Here is a 20,376-nt window from a genome sequence, read left to right on the forward strand (position 1 = left end):
ATATATATATATATATATATATATATATATATATATATATATATATATACTGATAACCACAAGGAAAGAAGAAAACACGAAGTTCCCAAGCGCTTTCGTGTAATTCACATCTTCAGGGGTGAGTACAGACTAAAGAGAAGTACAAAACAAGGTGTATATATACAGAGGAGGCTGAGATCAGGTCCACAATGGTCAGGTATTAGGTAATGACCCTACTAATCTTTAAATAGCACCGCAATGGTCGGTAGTCAGGTCAGAGGGTAAGGTGACCCAACCTTCTCACCTGGCTACAAATCTTCTTAATTACAAAATTGTCCAGTTTGTACATGCCATTACTCAAATTCATGTTGAATGCTTTGGTATGTTTAATGAGGCTAGATTCTATGATGTTCCTACTGTCAATTGAATTACAAGGTTATATTGAGGAGGCATTATCCCAGTCAATGCAATGCTTGTTATCCCTCAAATGAACAAACAGAGCATTGGATTCCTGGCCTGTCCTAACACTATATTTATGTTGTTTAAGTCTAGTTACAAGATCTTTACCTGTCTGGCCTAAGTAAAACATATTACATTCCTTGCAAGGAACCATATAAATGCAACCAATTGTGTTGTTGGGGGAGTTCTTGATTAACATTTGTTTAACAATGCATGAGTTTTTGAATGCCACATTGATGTTCCAGGTTTTTAGTTGTAAAGGAATTTGAAAGAAATTTTTGTGAAATGGTAATACTAAGAGATTCTTATGGTCATGGGTGGGCTTGGGATCAGTTCTATAAAAAGATTTCTTTGTAATGTTCAGGCATTTGTCTATGAAAGATCTAGGGTATTTAAGGTTTGAGCCAATATTATAGATACAGTCAACCATCACTTAACGCGGTTAATATAACCCACAGGGTACCGCGGAAAGTGAGAAACGCGTAAAGTGAACAACATAACATATGGGATAAATTGAAATAGAGACCGGGCCGACCCCCAAACTCCACTTTTTGATGACACACAACTTTGTTGTAGTAAAAATTTTATCTTAACTTAATGATGGTATGCACACACAAGTAATATAGAAGAGGTTAGGTTAGGAAAAATAAAGGTTAAGTTAGGAAAAATAAAGGTTAGGTTAGGAAAACTAAAAGTTAGGTTGAACACTTACGTTAGTAGAAGAGATGGGTCGGCGTACGGGGATGGAGGCTGGTTCCGAGGCAGAGGGCAGGCTACTGGCCCTCAGGTGAGTCACCATCACTGTCATCCACACTTGTCAGGGCCTCCCTGACAAATCCCTCAAAGTCATCTTCACTGTCTCTACCTCTGTCACTATCACTGGCTTGGGCTGGCTGTGGTGGGTTGCGGGCGAAGAATTCTGTTATGCTTTGCTGACGGCTGGTGTTTATGTTATCGTGATAAACCTTGAAGTAGGGCTCCATAGTCTGCAATAGCTGGGTAGTGACGATTTCATACCTGTTTGTGTCATGGTCGTCGGAAAGGAGGAGCTTGATTTTCTCGACACACTCGATGGCACCCCTAACATTACTGTGGGATAAGCGGTGTTCTTCTTGGGATGATGCACCACCTGCCTCTTCACTGACGTCATCATCATCTACCATCTCCTCGGTAGTCACATCAGGATCCCTTATCACCGCCAGGATGTCGTCGTTGGTGGTCTCGGAGAAGCCTGCAGCTCTAACACTCTGTGCAGCTTCTCTGGCAAGGTCCACTGCCACTGTAACAGTCTGAACCTCACCAGTCACAGATTGACTCTGCCTTACGCCCGGAATGCCTTGCAACACATATCTCCATGAGTGACGAACAGTTGCTACAGACAGCTGATCCCATGCCTCCACCAAGAAGTCCACAGCTTTCTTGTTGTTAAATATTCTCCAGAATTGTTTGAAAAGTATTTTTTGCTCTGCCAACTGTTGATCCTCGTCTTCTTCGCTCTTGCTATCGGTGGTGGTGTCACTCAGGTTACGCAACTCTTCCCTGGTGTTGGTGTAGTCGTTCAGGAGCTGGAATTTTTTTGTTGAGAATGCAGCTTTTACATTGCAGATTAACTCTTGGTCCATGGGCTGTAATATAAACGTAGTGTTTTGAGGAAGGAAGACCACTTTTACGTTGGGGTGACGATCTAACAGTAGGGGCGAGTGTCCTGGTGCGTTGTCCAGCAGCAACAAAATCTTGAATGGCACATTCTGTTGCTCACAGAATTTCTGTACATCGGGAACGAAACAGTCATCAAACCAGGAGAGGGACAGTGTAGAGAACATCCACGCCTTACGTGCGGTCAGCCAGTGGACATTTAGCTTGGTCATGTCCATGTTCTTGTAGGCGTGCGGCTTGCGGGCTGTGTGGATCACCGATAACTTGAGATAACAGGTACCAGAGGCATTGGTGGTAAGCAGGACAGTGATGCGCTCCTTCTGCATCTTCCGGCCCCGAATCCTGCTGGCATTCTTCACAACGAAGGTCTTGGAAGGTAGCTTTTTCCAGAAAAGACCAGATTCATCCATGTTAAACACCTGGTTGTCTGTGTACTGTCCTTCCTTCATAATCTCACGTAACAACGGAGGAAATTCCCGAGCCGCAGCTCGGTCAGCACTGGCTTCTTCACCACCAACGTTTATATTGGTGATCTTGTTCCGCATCTTAAACCTCTGTAACCACCCAGAGGAAGCATTAAAGGGTTTGGGCTCTGTAATTCCCATCTTTCGTGACACTGCAGCATACAGTTCACGTGCGTACTCCTTAACAGCGCGTGTCGACCGCCATGTTTCGTCGCGCCTGACGCACCAAGCAGCTCACAAGTAATTTTTCTGTCTTGAGAGGCACCTGGTTGTGAAAATACTTGATCATAGAAGCACCTGTAGACTTTGTGATCTTCATGTGCTCCTTTATCTTGGCTGCATCCTTCTTTATCGTCCGGATCGTAGATTCGTTCACACCATGCTGGCGCGCCAAATCAACCTGTCTTGTTCCTTTCTCTAACTCTTGGATGATCTTGTACTTCACCTCGTAGCTTAAGGAACGTCGTGTCTTCTTGGGCTTAGGGCGGCTGGGTCCAGGCAAGGAAAGGTTTCTCTCTGGGTGGGGTGGTCCGGCGGAAGCCATTTTACAGAACAATGGATGCACGATTACATGGTGTGGCCTGGAGGGATGAAACTGCCGCGGCTAGGTCAAGCGTCGTCTTTCCTCCCTCCCTCCCTCCCTCCCTCCTCCAGGTGGACACGTCATATTACTTTAAACCAATTACAGCTAGCAGCGGAGGGAGGTAGGGATGCATGGCCAATCACAGTCCGATACGTCATATGACGTCAGTGATAACGCAACAGAGACATGCACTGCGCAATCTTACCGCGCAGCTTGGCCAGGCTGAGGCAGAGGAGGCGGGAGCAGGCGGGTGGGGCGAATCTAAAAATAGCGTCGAGTTGGACACTGTCCGCATAAAGGGGTACATGCACCGCGGAATGTGAGCATCCTGGGTTCCGGCAGGGCACCGCGTAAACGTGGAAACGCGGAATGTGGGACCGCGTAAAGTGAGGGTTGACTGTATATTTATATTCCTCATCAATGAATTCCGGGCTGCAAATTCTCAAAGCACGTAAAAACATTGTTGAAAATACTGATTGTTTGACTCTATTATGGTGGGCAGAATAATAATGAATGTATGAACACACATTAGTAGGTTTTCTATTAATACTGAACTTAAAAGTGTTACCTATTCTGTGTATCAGACAGTCTACTAATGGCAATTTACAGTCATGCTCTAATTCCACAGTGAATTTGATCGAGGGAGCTAAGTTGTTAAGTTGTGGCAGGAAAGCTTTTAGGTCCTCATTACATGGCCAGAGACATAATACATCATCTACATATCTAAACCAGACTGCTGAAGGTGGTAAAATATTACTTAATAGTTTCTTTTCAAAGAATTCCATATATAGGTTGCTTAATACAGGTGAGAGTGGATTACCCATTGCCATACCAAATTTTTGAGCATAATATTTTCCATTGAATTCAAATTTACAACCCTTAATACATAGTTTGATGAGTTTGATGAAGTCGTCTTTCAAGACGGGCAATGAAGTATTATCCAGGGAATATATGAGGAACTCTAGTAAATCATCAACTGGGACCTTTGTAAAGAGTGATGTTACATCAAAACTGACCAGTTTAAAATCATGGTTAATATGTAAGTTATTGAGTTTATCATCCAAATCCATATTATTCTTGATATTAGAGTTAGAAATGTTGCCAACTAGGGGATTTAGTAAAGAAACTAACCATTTAGATAGTTTATAAGAGATTGACCCGACTGAGCTAATGATGGGTCTTGCTGGGTTATTAGGCTTGTGGGTCTTGATTACACCTTACATGTATGGCAGTGGAGGGGACGTTGAAGTAAGATGTTTAATGAGAGTAGCTTTGCCTCTCAATAGAGACTTCAGTTTTTTGTTGAACTGGGTGTTAACTGGGTTGAGAGGATTATTTATGAGCTTAGAATATGTTGTAGTATCACATTCAATTGACGGTAGGAACATCATAGAATCTAGTCTCATTAAACATACCGAAGCATTCAACATGAATTTGAATAATGGCATGTACAAACTGGACAATTTTGTAATTAAGAAGATTTGTAACCAGATGAGAAGGTTGGGTCACCTTACCCTCTGACCTGACTACAGACCGTTGCGGTTCTATTTAAAGATTAGTAGGGTCATTACCTAATACCTGACCATTGTGGACCTGATCTCACCCTCCTCTGTATATATACACCTAGTTTTGTACTTCTCTTTAGTCTGTACTCACCCCTGAAGATGTGAATTACTCGAAAGCGCTTGGGAACTTCGTGGTTTCTTCTTTCCTTGTGGTTATCAGCATATATATATATATATATATATATATATATATATATATATATATATATATATATATATATATATATATATATATATATATATATATATATATATATGGGATTAATTCCAATAGAAACCAGCCCGGCCCCTCAAACTCCACTTTTTGAAGACACATAACTATGTTGTAGTAAAAATAACATCTTAATTTTATGATGGTACATGCACACAATTAATACTTAAGAGAAATAGAGAAATACATTCGCCAAGTTAATGTCCATTCAAATAATGGACTCAACTCCCTCCCCCTCTTCTCACACTACACTGCCGGCTCTTCCCTCTCTGAGAAATTTTTGGGGGAAAACCACTAAATTTTAATAAATAATACCTCAAACTAAAGTTAGGATAATACAATTGACATTGCTGGATTCCTTGTAAGACCAGGAATATTTTGAATATAAATGTCATATATTTTGCACAAAAGATAACATAGTTACTCAGAGAAAAAATTTTATCTAAAATTTGTATGTCTAATGCAAAATATATGATGTTTATATTCAAAATGATCACCAAATTATAAGAATTCCAGCAATGTAAATTATATTCTGGCCGGGTAATTTGTATGAATTTTATGAGCTAAAACAAATATCTTCAGTTAATAAAAAAAAAATAATCTTCACGACACTATCTGTCAATCAAAGTACCCCACCTTGCCTCCCCCCTCTTCCAACCGCGCGGTCAGTCCCAACCCTCCCCCCCACCCCCACCAAGAGAAGAGAGTGGGGTGAAAAAAATAAATTTTAACATTTTGTATTAAATAATACCTCAGATTAAAGTTAGGATAATATAATTGACATTGCTGGATTCCTTGTAAGACCAGGAATATTTTGAATATAAATGTCATATATTTTGCACAAAAGATAACATATTTACTCAGAAAACATTTTATCTAAAATTTGTATGTCTAATGCAAAATATATGATGTTTATATTAAAAATGATCATCAAATTATAAGAATTCCAGCAATGTAAATTATATTCTGACCGGGTAATTTGTATGAATTTTATGAGCTAAAACAAATATATTCAGTTAATAAAAAAAAAAAAATATTCTTCACAGGGTAACAGATGGTTGATCGGTCCCTCCCTCCCCTCCACCCCCCACCAACCGTCCCAAGGAGATGTGTGGGAAAACCAGAATACTTAACTTTTTTGTAATAAATAATACCTCAAACTAAAGTTAGGATAATATAATTGACATTGCTGGATTCCTTGTAAGACCAGGAATATTTTGAATATAAATGTCATATATTTTGCACAAAAGATAACATAGTTACTCAGAGAAAAAATTTTATCTAAAATTTGGATGTCTAATGCAAAATATATGATGTTTATATTCAAAATGATCACCAAATTATAAGAATTCCAGCAATGTAAATTATATTCTGGCCGGGTAATTTGTATGAATTTTATGAGCTAAAACAGGCAGTCAGGCAGGGTGGCGGGTGGGGCATATCTAAAAATAGCGTCTCGAGCCGGACACTCACCGCGTATATGTGGAAAAAATCCGTATTAAGTGAAAGTTCAGATCTGGCGAGGCACCGCGTATATGATAAAACGCGTTAAGTGAAACCGCGTTTGGCGGGGTAATACTGTAATATATATATATAATATATATATATATATATATATATATATATATATATATATATATATATATATATATATATATATATATATATATATATATATATATATATATATATATATATATATATATATATATATATATATATATATATATATATATACATGCAAGCATATATCTTTGATAAAATCACACGGAAAATGGAAACAACGGAGCACCTTTAGCTTCTGCCTTATTCAAGACATCTCAGAAAGTTCTACTCCCAAGATTTTATATATACATACATACATATATATATATATATATATATATATATATATATATATATATATATATATATATATATATATATATATATATATCATGTAGATCCACAATGAAAACGTGGATAAGATAAATCTTGATAAAATCACACGGGAAAAAGGAAACAACGGAGCACCTTAGCTTTCGTCTTTATTCAAGACATGAGGTCTGGTCATAATGATGTCATCCACTAATCCCCACACCAACACACACGTAGAGGAGCTTAAGAGAAGGGGGGTGACGTGACTAGTCAGGTCAGGTCAAAAATAAGGGACCCACAAAATAACTATCATACATCTAGATCAAAGGTTTTCAAAGCATTTTTAACCTTGGGCAACTGACAAATATATATACAGGTTGTACCTCTCTAGTCCGGCAACCTCGGGACCTGACCGGTGCCGGACCATAGAAATTCACCCTTTTCCTGGATAGATAGTGACTTGTGCTTATGCCTGGAAGCACTAGCACCACTTTCTCTGCATCATGGTCTCTTTGAAGACATATTGAAGGGTTAAATGTCGTATAGTAGCTTCTCAAATTTCGCGAGTTTGTAATTCTTAACGTATTTTATTGGAACACAAAAAAATAAATAAATAAAAATTTTGACTGCGGAAACTTGAATTTCGACGGGTTTGAACGGCCCGCTAACGTGCAGACGACGTGCATAATCGTGTAAACAGCGTCATTTCTCTTATGTACAAAAGATTCATTATTGTTTATTACTGAATGTCTTTTTTATTGAATTAATGTTTATATGTGCAAAATGAGCAATACAATTCATTAATATTACGTAGAATATTAGAACACATGAGGAAATGACACAGCATTGTTTTTGTTGATTACAAAGCCAGTGACTGACTGGTTCTACATATAAAACTGAAGAAAATAAGACCTTGGTTGTAGCTGTAGTAAAATTAATATGGTTGTTTTAAGTAATGTTATTTAATGTTAATAAATGGAACAATAGAAGTAGCTAACGATAATGGTAAAGAAAAGAGAGATCGCATATGTAAGTGCGCATGCGCACACGTGAAAACATATCGTCATTACTTTACATAAGAATATGAAAGCAACACTTATTTACTGTTCATATATATTTTAATTAATGTTTCTGAATTTGTTTTTATTGAATTAATGTACGTGTGTGCAAAATTAACAATACAATTTATTAATAATACGTGGAATATTTGAGGAGACGAGACCGCTGCCGGCATTGTTTATGTTAAAGCTTACGAAACCAGTGACTGATTGGTTCTACATATAAAACTGAAGAAAATAAGACCCTGAGTTTAGCTGTAGTAAAATTAATGTAAAAAATGAATATGGTTGCTTGAAGTACCTGTAATGTTATTTAATGTTAATAAATGGAACAATATAAGTAGCTAACCATTAATGGTAAAAAAAAAGTGAGACTGCTCGTATGTAAGTGCGCACATGTGAAAATATATCGTCATTACTCTACATAAGAATATGAAAGCAACACTTATTTACTGCTCATATATATTGAAGGGTTAAATGTTGTACTCTGTATAGACAAGCAGAGAGAGAGAGAGAGAACAGCCGAACTGCCGGATGTAAACAAACCTTAATTTCCCGCGGCTTTTTTTTTTTAAGGGGATTAGCCCACCCGGGCATAGGTCACTGACCCACATTGGGGCCTGAGGGGCAAAAATTTAATACTCCTGTAATAATAATAATAATTCAGATAAATAAAAAAAAAAAAAAAAAGAAAAAAGCTGCCTATCTACCTATTGGACAAACTAAAATCGTTCCGGACCACGGGAGTTTCCGGACCACAGAATGCCGGACTAGAGAGGTACAACCTGTATATATATATATATATATATATATATATATATATATATATATATATATATATATATATATATATATATATATATATATATATATATAGAAAGCCCACACAGGTAGACAGTTTCATTCACTTTTTATCGAATCACCTGGAGTCTACCAAAATGTCAGTTTTTTCTGCTATGTTCTTAAGATGTCTGCGTATTTGTGACTGAATTTATTGACGATGAATTGAAACACATTCGTTCCATTGCACAGAAACTCGGGTACCCTTCTGTGTTTGTTGATAGTTGTTTTAAAAGGGCTAAAAAATCCTTTCATTCCTCTCAAACCAGACAAGTTCCTACACTTAAGAATATTCTGACTCTGCCCTATCGTAATGAATTTGTCCCGTTAGTTCGGTCCCTCAAGCTTCTAAATATTAATGTTGTTTTCAAGTATGACTCTACCATTACCAATATGTTAATAAGGAATAGCCCAAGTTTGAATGTAAATGGAAGTGTTTATTGTATTCCATGTAGCAAATGTAATTGTAATTATGTAGGACAAACAGGAAAAACACTGCAGCTCAGAATCAAACAACATAAGTATAATATCAGAACAGCATCTGAAAGCAGTGCCTTGTTCGTTCATGTTAGGAATAATAATCACCCCATTGCTTGGGAAAAAAGCTTAGAAGTATTTAAATCATCTTGTGTCACAGAAAGACTTCTGGTTGAAGCTAGTTTGATTAAGGAATTAAGATCAATAAACCTTAGTGATGGTCAGTTCAAAACTGATAATATGTTACATAAATTTATTTGCCAGTGGCCCAAGGTTAAAAATGCTTTGAAAACCTTTGATCTAGATGTATGATAGTTATTTTGTGGGTCCCTTATTTTTGACCTGACCTGACTAGTCACGTCACCCCCCTTCTCTTAAGCTCCTCTACGTATGTTTTGGTGTGGGGATTAGTGGATGACATCATTATGACCTGACCTCATGTTTTTAAGGTCACCCTGTATATTTAAGCCTCTCTCTGTCCATGTAATCCAGTTGCCCCTGAAGATGTCTTGAATAAAGACGAAAGCTAAGGTACTCCGTTGTTTCCGTTTTCCCGTGTGATTTTATCAAGATTTATCTTATCCACGTTTTCATTGTGGATTTACATGAAATAAATATATATATATGTATATGTATATATATATATATATATATATATATATATATATATATATATATATATATATATATATATATATATATATATATATATATATATATATATATAATATATATATATATATATATATATATATATATATATGAATTATGTTATTTTATAGGGTAGATCCTTACTGGACAATATGAGTACCACTATTAGATCTGCAGTGTAACTGTTCATATTTCTGATCACATTATATTCCTTATTCATGGTTCATACCTGCCTACACCATGGAACATACCTTCATATCATGGAAAAATTTAAACTTCCAAGTCATGAGACACTGCAGTGTATTCTCGTGTGTTTCCCAATTTATAATATTTTAAGAAAGTTGACAAAGTATAAAGTCCGTTCTTTGATTTTTTATTACTAAACTTTAAACTATTTTTGTGTATATAAATACTGTAGAGATATTAACAAACTTTTTATTTACCAGTACAAGGAAATCAATATCAACGAGTTGCTATCGGAATACCAGGAAATTGAAACATCAAACGTATCTATAGCTAATCCTGATAGATTACAGCAGCTTCAAGAAGAAATTGCATTAGATGCAGGTAAGTTTGGCTTTGACATTTATGGAATTGCCCATAGTGTAGGTATATTCTTTGTTAAACTGTTCACACCATGTGGACACTTAGTATCATGGACTATAAACTCACCCATTTCAGGCATGAGCATTTTGGTATACAGTTCACTGCTGGTAATCTTTTGCATATAAAAGACATTCCTTAGTTCTAAATATATTACCAAATTTCACTTAACAAATACTGTACAGGAATACCTCGCTATTCGCAACCCCACTTATCCGCAATTGATACTTTACAGTAACACCCCTATTCGATATTTGCAAAGCATGCCCCACTTATTTGCAAATAAAAAATGATGATACCCTACAGTAATATTTCAAACTGTGTGGGCTAGCCACAGCATTCATATTCCAACATAAGGCCTGCTTCACACACCATATTTTTTTTATTTATTAATTTTTTTCCCCCACACGGTCGGATCCAAGCGGTTTAGAAATTACTGAAGTTCAATGGGACAGAGAACACACAGGAAAATTCATGCATGGGAGATTCTCACCCCACACCTGTATCTGTACTTCCAAACCACTGCACGAAAAAATATACCAAGCGTTCTAGAATCCTTCATATGATGAGCATGATTTTCCCGCGCGTCAGTTGAGGTGCATCTATGATAGGGGCTGGATGTGCCTGTGAATATTTTTGTCAGATGCCGGTGAAACGAAGCATGAAAAAACACGTGTGTACACATGCCTTCTCCCATGCAGGGCAAAAACACTTGAGTCAAGTATGCTTAAGGCCCAATGTAATGACGTGTGTGTGTGTGTGTGTGTAGACTTGGTAGATCGCCAACCACCATCGCTACATCACCTAACCTCTCCCTCTAATAGGGCAATCTTTGAGTTGCGTTGTTAATTTTCAACTCGTAATTTTGAGTAGGTATATTTATTTTTATTTTATTTTTTTAATGTTATTACATACACAATTGTCCATACAGAAATGAAAAAAAAAAAAAAAAATATATATATATATATATATATATATATATATATATATATATATATATATATATATATATATATATATATATATATATATATATATATATATATATATATAGGCAGGCAGTATATATAGCTACCCCTACTTAATGTGTCAATTGAACCTAGAGGGTCCTGCTAAGTGAAATCCATATGAACAACAGAACATATGGGATTAATTCCACAGAACCGCCCCGACTGCAAACTCCACTTTTTGAAGGCACATACCTATGTTGTAGTAAAAATAACATCTTAATTTTATGATGGTACATGCACACAATTAATACTTAAGAGAAATAGAGAAATACAGTCGCCAAGTTAATGTCCATCCAAATAATGGACTCAACTCTCTCCCCCTCTTCTCACACTACACTCACTGGCTCTTCCCTCTCAGAGAAATTTTTGGGGGAAAACCACTAAATTTTAATAAATAATACCTCAAACTAAAGTTAGGATAATACAATTGACATTGCTGGATTCCTTGTAAGACCAGGAATATTTTGAATATAAATGTCATATATTTTGTACAAAAGATAACATAGTTACCTAGAGAAAAATTTTATCTAAAATTTGTATGTTTAATGCAAAATATATGATGTTTATATTCAAAATGATCACCAAATTATAAGAATTCCAGCAATGTAAATTATATTCTGACCGGGTAATTTGTATGAATTTTATGAGCTAAAACAAATATCTTCAGTTAATAATAAAAAAATAATCTTCACGACACTATCTGTCAATCAAAGTACCCCACCTTGCCTCCCCCCCTCTTCCAACCGCGCGGTCAGTCCCAACCCTCCCCCCCACCCCCCACCAATCCTCCCTTCCAGAGTTTTTAACATTTAGTATTAAATAATACCTCAGATTAAAGTTAGGATAATATAATTGACATTGCTGGATTCCTTGTAAGACCAGGAATATTTTGAATATAAATGTCATATATTTTGCACAAAAGATAACATAGTTACCTAGAGAAAAATTTTTATCTAAAAATTGTATGTTTAATGCAAAATATATGATGTTTATATTCAAAATGATCACCAAATTATAAGAATTTCAGCAATGTAAATTATATTCTGACCGGGTAATTTGTATGAATTTTATGAGCTAAAACAAATATCTTCAGTTAATAAAAAAAAATAATAATTCTTCACAGGGTAACAGATGGTCGGTCGGTCCCTCCCTCCCCCCCACCCCCCACCAACCGTCCCAAGGAGATGTGTGGGATAACCACTAAATTTTAATAAATAATACCTCAAACTAAAGTTAGGATAATATAATTGACATTGCTGGATTCCTTGTAAGACCAGGAATATTTTGAATATAAATGTCATATTTTGCACAAAAGATAACATAGTTACCTAGAGAAAAATTTTTATCTAAAAATTGTATGTTTAATGCAAAATATATGATGTTTATATTCAAAATGATCACCAAATTATAAGAATTCCAGCAATGTAAATTATATTCTGGCCGGGTAATTTGTATGAATTTTATGAGCTAAAACAGGCAGTCAGGCAGGGTGGCGGGTGGGGCAAATCTAAAAATAGCGTCTGGAGCCGGACACTCACCGCGCATATGTGGAAAAAATCCGTGTTAAGTGAAAGTTCAGCTCTGGCGAGGCACCGCGTATATGATAAAACGCGTTAAGTGAAACCGCGTTAGGCGGGCACATGGTATATATATATATATATATATATATATATATATATATATATATATATATATATATATATATATATATATATATATATATATATATATATATATATATATATATATATATATATATATATATATATATATATATATATATATATATGTAAGTAAATCACTGTAGGTGCTAGCTGGTGATTTAATCAGTCGGTTTCACTAATCTTTAAATAGCACCAACCGTTGTGTGCTATTTAAAGATTAGTAGGGCCATTACCTAATACCTGACCATTGTGGACCTGGTCTCACCCTCCTCTGTATATATACACCTAGGTTTGTATTTCTCTCTCTAGTCTGTACTCACCCCTGAAGATGTGAATTACACGAAAGCGCTTCGGAACTTCGTGGTTTCTTCTTTCCTTGTGGTTATCAGCATATATATATATATATGTATACAAACACAGTAGTACCCCGATTTACGCGGTCAATTGAACCCATAGGGTACCGCGTTAAGTGAAATCCACGTAAATGGAACAACAGAACATATGGGATTAATTCCAATAGAGACTGGCCCGACCCCCAAACTCCACTTTTTCCGACACAATACCTATGATGTAGTAAAAATAACATCTAAATTTTATGATGGTATGCTCACACAATTAATATTTAAGAGAAATACAGTCGCCAGGTTAATGTCCATTCAAATAATAGACTCAAATCCCCCCCCCTTTTCCCAGCTCACTGGCCCCTACCTCTCTGAGAAATGATTGGGTGAAACACTAGATTATAACGTTTAGTAATAAATAATACCTCAGACTAAAGTTAGGATAATATAATTGACATTTCTGGATTCCTTGCAGGTCAGGGAATATTTTGAATGTAAACTTCATATATTTTGCACCAAAGATAAAATACTTGCTTTGTGTAAACCAAATTATTACATTAGATCTAAAATTTGTATGTCTAATGCAAAATCCATGATGTTTATATTCAAAATGATCATCATATTGTAAGAATTCCAGCAATGTAAATTATATTCTGGTCCAGTAATTTGTATGAATTTTATGAGCTAAAACAAATATCTTCAGTTAATAAAAAAAAAAATATTCTTCATGACACTATCTGTCAATCAAAGTACCCCAACTTGCCTCACCCCCTCTTCCAACCGCGCCAGATGGTGGGTCGGTCCCAACCCTCCCCCCCACCTTCCCTCCCTACCAGAGAAATGTTGGGTGAAAAAACTAATTTTAACTTTTAGTAACAAATAATACCTCAGACTAAAGTTAGGATAATATAATTGACATTGCTGGATTCCTTGTAAGACCAGGAACATTTTGAATATAAATGTCATATATTTTGCACAAAAGATAACACATTTACTCAGAGTAAACATTAGATCTAAAATTTGTATGTCTAATGCAAAATCTATGATGTTTATATTCAAAATGATCATCGAATTGTAAGAATTCCAGCAATGTAAATTATATTCTGGCCGGGTAATTTGTATGAATTTTATGAGCTAAAACAAATATCTTCAGTTAATAAAAAAAAAAATATTCTTCACACCGTGCCAGATGGTCGGTCCCTCCCTCCCCCCCACCCCCCACCAACCCTCCCTACCAGATAAATGTGTGGGAAAACCAGAATATTTACCTTTTTAGTAATAAATAATACCTCAGACTAAAGTTAGGATAATATAATTGACATTGCTGGATTCTTTGTAAGACCAGGAATATTTTGAATATAAATGTCATATATTTTGCACAAAAGACAACATATTTACTCAGAGTAAACATTACATCTAAAATTTGTATGTCTAATGCAAAATCTATGATGTTTATATTCAAAATGATCATCAAATTGTAAGAATTCCAGCAATGTAAATTATATTCTGGCCGGGTAATTTGTATGAATTTTATGAGCTAAATAAAAAAAAAATTATACTTCACGCGTATATGGATAGATGAACCACGGAAAGTGAAAGTTCGGTTCTGGCGAGGCACCGCGTATATGAGAAATTGCGTAAAGTGAAACCTCGTAAAGCGGGATAATACTGTATATATACATATATATATATTATATATATATATATATATATATATATATATATATATATATATATATATATATATATATATATATATATATATATATATATATATATTATATATATATATATATTATATATATATATATATATATATATATATATATATATATATAGTTAGTATAGCATATATATATATATATTATATATATATATATATATATATATATATATTATATATATATATATTATATATATATATATATATATATATATATATATATATAATATATTATATATATATATATATATATATATATATATATATATATATATATATATATATACACAGTCAACCCTCACTTTACGCGGTTAATTCAACCCACAGGGTACCGCGGAAAGTGAGAAACGCGTAAAGTGAACAACATAACATATGGGATTAATTGAAATGGAGACCGAGCCGACCCCCAAACTCCACTTTTTCAGACACAATGCCTATGTTGTAGTAAAAATAACTTCTTAATTTTATGATGGTATGCACACACAATTAATAATTAAGAGAAATATCAATAATATTAGGTTTTTAACACTTACATTAGTAGAACAGATGGCTGGGCACACGGGGATGGGGGGGTTGGTTCCGAGGCAGAGGGCAGATTATTGGCCCTCACTTGTATCAATTGTATCACTATCCACCAGAGAGGCTTGCAGGGCCTCTTTGTCAAACCCCTCAAAGTCCATATAAGTCCATACCCTCACTATAATTATCACTATCACTGACTTGGGCCGGCTGTGGTGGGTGGCGGGTGAAGAACTTGGTAATGTTTTGATGACTGGGCGACCTTGTGCGCACCATGTTCGCGCCGCTTACACAACATGGCGGATGGCGGGAGGTTTGGATCCAAAAATGGCGCGGCTCGCCAGCCGCTCTCCGCGTAAAGGGGTACACGCACCGCGGAATGTGAGCAGCCTGGGTTCCGGCAGGGCACCGCGTAAACGTGGAAACGCGGAATGTGGGACCGCGTAAAGTGAGGGTTAACTGTACATAGTGTACTAATTCTCTCACAGATGGTGTTATGAGATACCTCACAGATGGTGTAGTAATTCCCTCACAGATGGCATTATGAGAGACCTCACTTGGTGTAGTAATTCCCTCACAGTTGGTGTTATGAGAGACCTCACTTGGTGTAGTAATTCCCTCACAGATGGTGTTATGAGAGACCTCATTTGGTGTAGTAATTCCCTCACAGTTGGTGTTATGAGAGACCTCAATTGGTGTAGTAATTCCCTCACAGATGGTGTTATGAGAGACCTCACTTGGTGTAGTAATTCCCTCACAGATGGTGTTATGAGAGACCTCACTTGGTGTAGTAATTCCCACACAGTTGGTGTTACGAGAGACCTCACTTGGTGTAGTAATTCCCTCACAGATGGTGTTATGAGGGACCTGATGTAGTGCTGTACATTCCCTCACAAATGGTGTTAAAGGGGACCTCACTTCATGTTGTAGCAACTCCTTCACTGCGTGGCATCATATTCATGGTCACGGAAGTGTGTTGGTGGTGAGTGTTAGTAGTGGCTAGTGTTGGTCATGAAATGGCCCACGTGCTTGCTGTGAGTTCGTTATTGTTATTTTTCAACTCGTATTTTTGGGTAGATATACGCAATTATCTTATTTCTGTTACATGCACACACAATCTTCATACAGAATTGTGGGAGGAGGGATTAGTGGTGGAGATCTCAGTTGCTCCAGTCTCCCAAGCTTAGAGAAATATTGCCAACTGGAAATGCGGTATTTTTTCTTTTCCTTTATTTATTAGTATAATATTTATTTATGCCTCGCATTTACTGGTACTGCAGTATACACATGACCTTAATAAATGGCTTTGAATAATGAGGAGTATATATCGAAAAGTATGTGGTGAAAGCTGCAAGCTGGGAATGCATCCCCCCATTTACATTAGTTCTTATGGGGAAAATTGCCTCGCTATTCGAAGTTTTATTAATTGCAATGACTTAGGAATGCATTCGTTGCAATACCCATGATATTCCTGTATTCTTGACCTGGGCAAGAAATTTTCAAAAACTAGGCAAAAATATGCTATTATTTTTGAAATGGCCTGTTTTCACATTCCTTACTTAAACATGATTTTATGAGGCAGGTTTACTAATACTCTGTCTGCTGAGGGCATTGCTATCATATCCCAGTTAATCCATTAATGAATTTATGAAGCATTACTCTGTGAAGATCATATCTCCCTTCAGATTCCTTCTCATTGTATCAGATATGTGAAAAATTTCTCACCCCCACACCTAACTTCCCATGTCCCTTCCACTGTAAACAATGGTAGTTTTGTATCTTGTCCCTCAGCTAAAACAGCGGCAGCGGCAGCAGCAATAGATGCAGGAGCTGTTGGGGGTGTACCAGATGGTGCCGTTGGAGGGGCTGATGCAGCAGCTGTAGATATTGATGAAGAATTGTTTGATGGAGACGATGAAGACCTTGATGAGTTAGATGAACAACTAGAAGAGATGACTGTTTCTTAGAGGTGGTTTATTATCTTGAGGGCACAGATTGAGCCATGACCCTTTGGCTGAATTGCCCACCATACTTGGCAATGCAGTCATCATCTTACGGCATATAAAAATTTTAATATTGTATAGATTAAATTGTTCTTGTGATATGATCTGGAATGGATCTAAATTCTAATATATCATTGAACAATGTTTTAACTGTATCTATCTATCCATCTGTATACTTCATTCATCATAATAAATCTTTGCACATACACAGTTCATTATAATAGAAGACATAAACTTAAACTCAAGTTATACCTGGCATTATTCTATGAGTTAATGTGCCTGTAAAATCTCTGCTACTCCAGTATATCATCTTTGGCTGTCTATCACAAATTCTATTACACAGTCACAAAAGTCACACACAAATCTTGCATTTTACAGCAAAACATAGTCAATAAAAAGATATTGACCACACTGCTGTGCGTAACAATATGAAACCATGTGAAAACTGTAAATGTACAGTACCCTTGGTTACCGGCATCAGTAGTTATCGCTTATTTTCTATTCCACCGCCCCTGGGGTGGCTGATACTTATTTTACTGACTGTACAATACATGTATTACCATGTTTCAGCATCACAGTTCTTATCATTTCATCAACATTCAGTTAGCACAACTGATAGGTACCTCATAAAGTTAATCAGTGATTTACAGATGCCCTGTACAAAACTTGGCCCCACTGATGTTAATATAGCATTTTCATACAGTACAGTAATAGAACCTTGAATGTATGGGACATGGAACCGTGATATAGTGTTAATTGTCATTATTAGAAAACGGCTAATATTACATAGTTTTATATATATATATATATATATATATATATATATATATATATATATATATATATATATATATATATATATATATATATATATATATATATATATATATATATATTTTATTCAGGAAAACATGGAGATGGATGGGAAGGAACTCCATTATAATTATTACAATTATCTCAAGGTTAAAAGAACTCCCGTTTACTTAATTTATACCGTTATGTGTTCTACAATACCTAACAGACAGTTATTGAAGACATCACAGCCAGAAGTATATGGATACATCTATATTTACAAAGCTTATGTTAAAAGCCTCCTCAACGTTGAGATCATAGTACTTGAAGGATGGAGTTGAAGGTGAAACTCCTGCAGTCAGCATGAGACTGAAACATTTGAGATAGTAATGATTTTTAATACATATATACATTGCCTTCAACATTTATGTGCATTGAAAATAGGTCTAACATGTTAAGTCATGAATGAAGAAAAAAATTTTTGACCAGACTTTGAAAATACAGTACTTTGTTAAAATGCTTACCACTGACTTTTGTCTGTCAGTGTGGAGCTTGAAATGTCTCCCAGTGAGGACGACATGCTTGTTCAGAATCTCCTAAAGCAGTGGTTCCCAAACTTTCACACAATGCCCCCTCTTGCTTTTTACCAAACCCTTATGTCCCCCCCCCCTCCCCCCATTTTTAAAATATATTTGATCAACTTTTAATAAATTTTACACCTTGTACTCATATTTACATTACTTTCAAGATCAACTAACTCGTAATTATTTTATCCATATACCTCATGCATGTGAGAAAGATTGAAATCTAAGAAAATATTAATGATGCACATTTTATAAAGAAAAAAAGGTTATCAATATATATATGTTTTTCAGTCTCAACCCCTCCCCCCTTGTACCAACCTTGTGCCTCACAGTTTGGGAATCACAGTCTTAAAGGTATGGACACAGAATGTTATTTCTATACACAAAATACGAGTACGTAAAATAAACATATTGTATTCAAGCTTTATTTTATAAAACACCTGGACACAAGTTTTTCTTATTCTTTATATGGAAGTAACAGCCACCTTGTTTGTACAGTTGCTACTGCATTAAATTCTTTTAGTTTACAACATGTTGGGAACTCCTGGTATATAGTGAAGTCTTTCATCATATCTCTTGAGGATTAAACACTAAAAGTTTCCTTATTTTCCGTGGAGGTCAATTTATCTGTAATTTCTTTACTATGAATGAAGAGCAAACGGAGAAAACAGTTGGATCACATAGATAAGTTATCATCATTGCTGCAGTACTCTAATTGGCTCATAATGCTTGCTCTCAGTGCAGATTTTCCACTATCCTATCCTTGGTTTGTATCTTACATTTGCTTGTATCAAGCTCATATGACTTCTCTTCTTCTTTTGATAATGCTGTAAAAATACCTTCAGAATGGTGGATTGTTAAGGTTATGCAAGCAACTGTTGAATGCTATTATGTTGCACATTTGCTTCTGTACATTTCATCAATTGTGGAAGGTTACCATTGTGATGGTAACCATTTGTGTCTTATAGAAGGTATAACTTTCAATGCAGATGAACTTTAACCTGACATTTATCTTACCTAGATGCAAGAAGTGGTGGAGCTGTTTATCCTGTTTGAGAAATAAATGCCACACAATACTGACTAAAGAATTTTCTTGTATCCTCCAAGGTTCTTACAGTTCCTGGAAATCATTTGTAAACCTTGGAATTTTAAGAAGTCTCATGAATACAGTAAGACCGAAATCCAGAACTGTTGGAACAAAGAACAACTTGATACATGAATTTTCCAGTTTTCTGAACACAGTAACACCCCCCCCCCTCCCCAAGCATTTACCGTATTATGTTGAAGCACGCTACACTCGCCACTTTATGCCTCGGCCATGTCACCAAAGATGTGGT

General features: G+C 35.8%; 1 protein-coding gene across 1 annotated transcript in view; it reads left to right on the top strand.

Moving 5' to 3' along the window:
• Positions 1-20,119, top strand: part of LOC121875169 (zinc finger CCCH domain-containing protein 15 homolog) — a 63,991-nt gene extending 43,872 nt beyond the window's left edge. The window contains exons 8-9 of the mRNA XM_042379608.1: positions 10,247-10,367; positions 17,452-20,119. Of these exons, the coding sequence (XP_042235542.1) occupies positions 10,247-10,367; positions 17,452-17,627 (297 nt within the window). The 3' untranslated portion in view covers positions 17,628-20,119. The remainder of the gene's footprint in view (positions 1-10,246; positions 10,368-17,451) is intronic.
• The last annotated feature ends 257 nt before the right edge of the window (positions 20,120-20,376 follow it).

Source organism: Homarus americanus, unplaced genomic scaffold (genome assembly GCF_018991925.1).
Source record: "Homarus americanus isolate GMGI-L3 unplaced genomic scaffold, GMGI_Hamer_2.0 scaffold36970, whole genome shotgun sequence".
NCBI lineage: Eukaryota > Metazoa > Arthropoda > Malacostraca > Decapoda > Nephropidae > Homarus > Homarus americanus.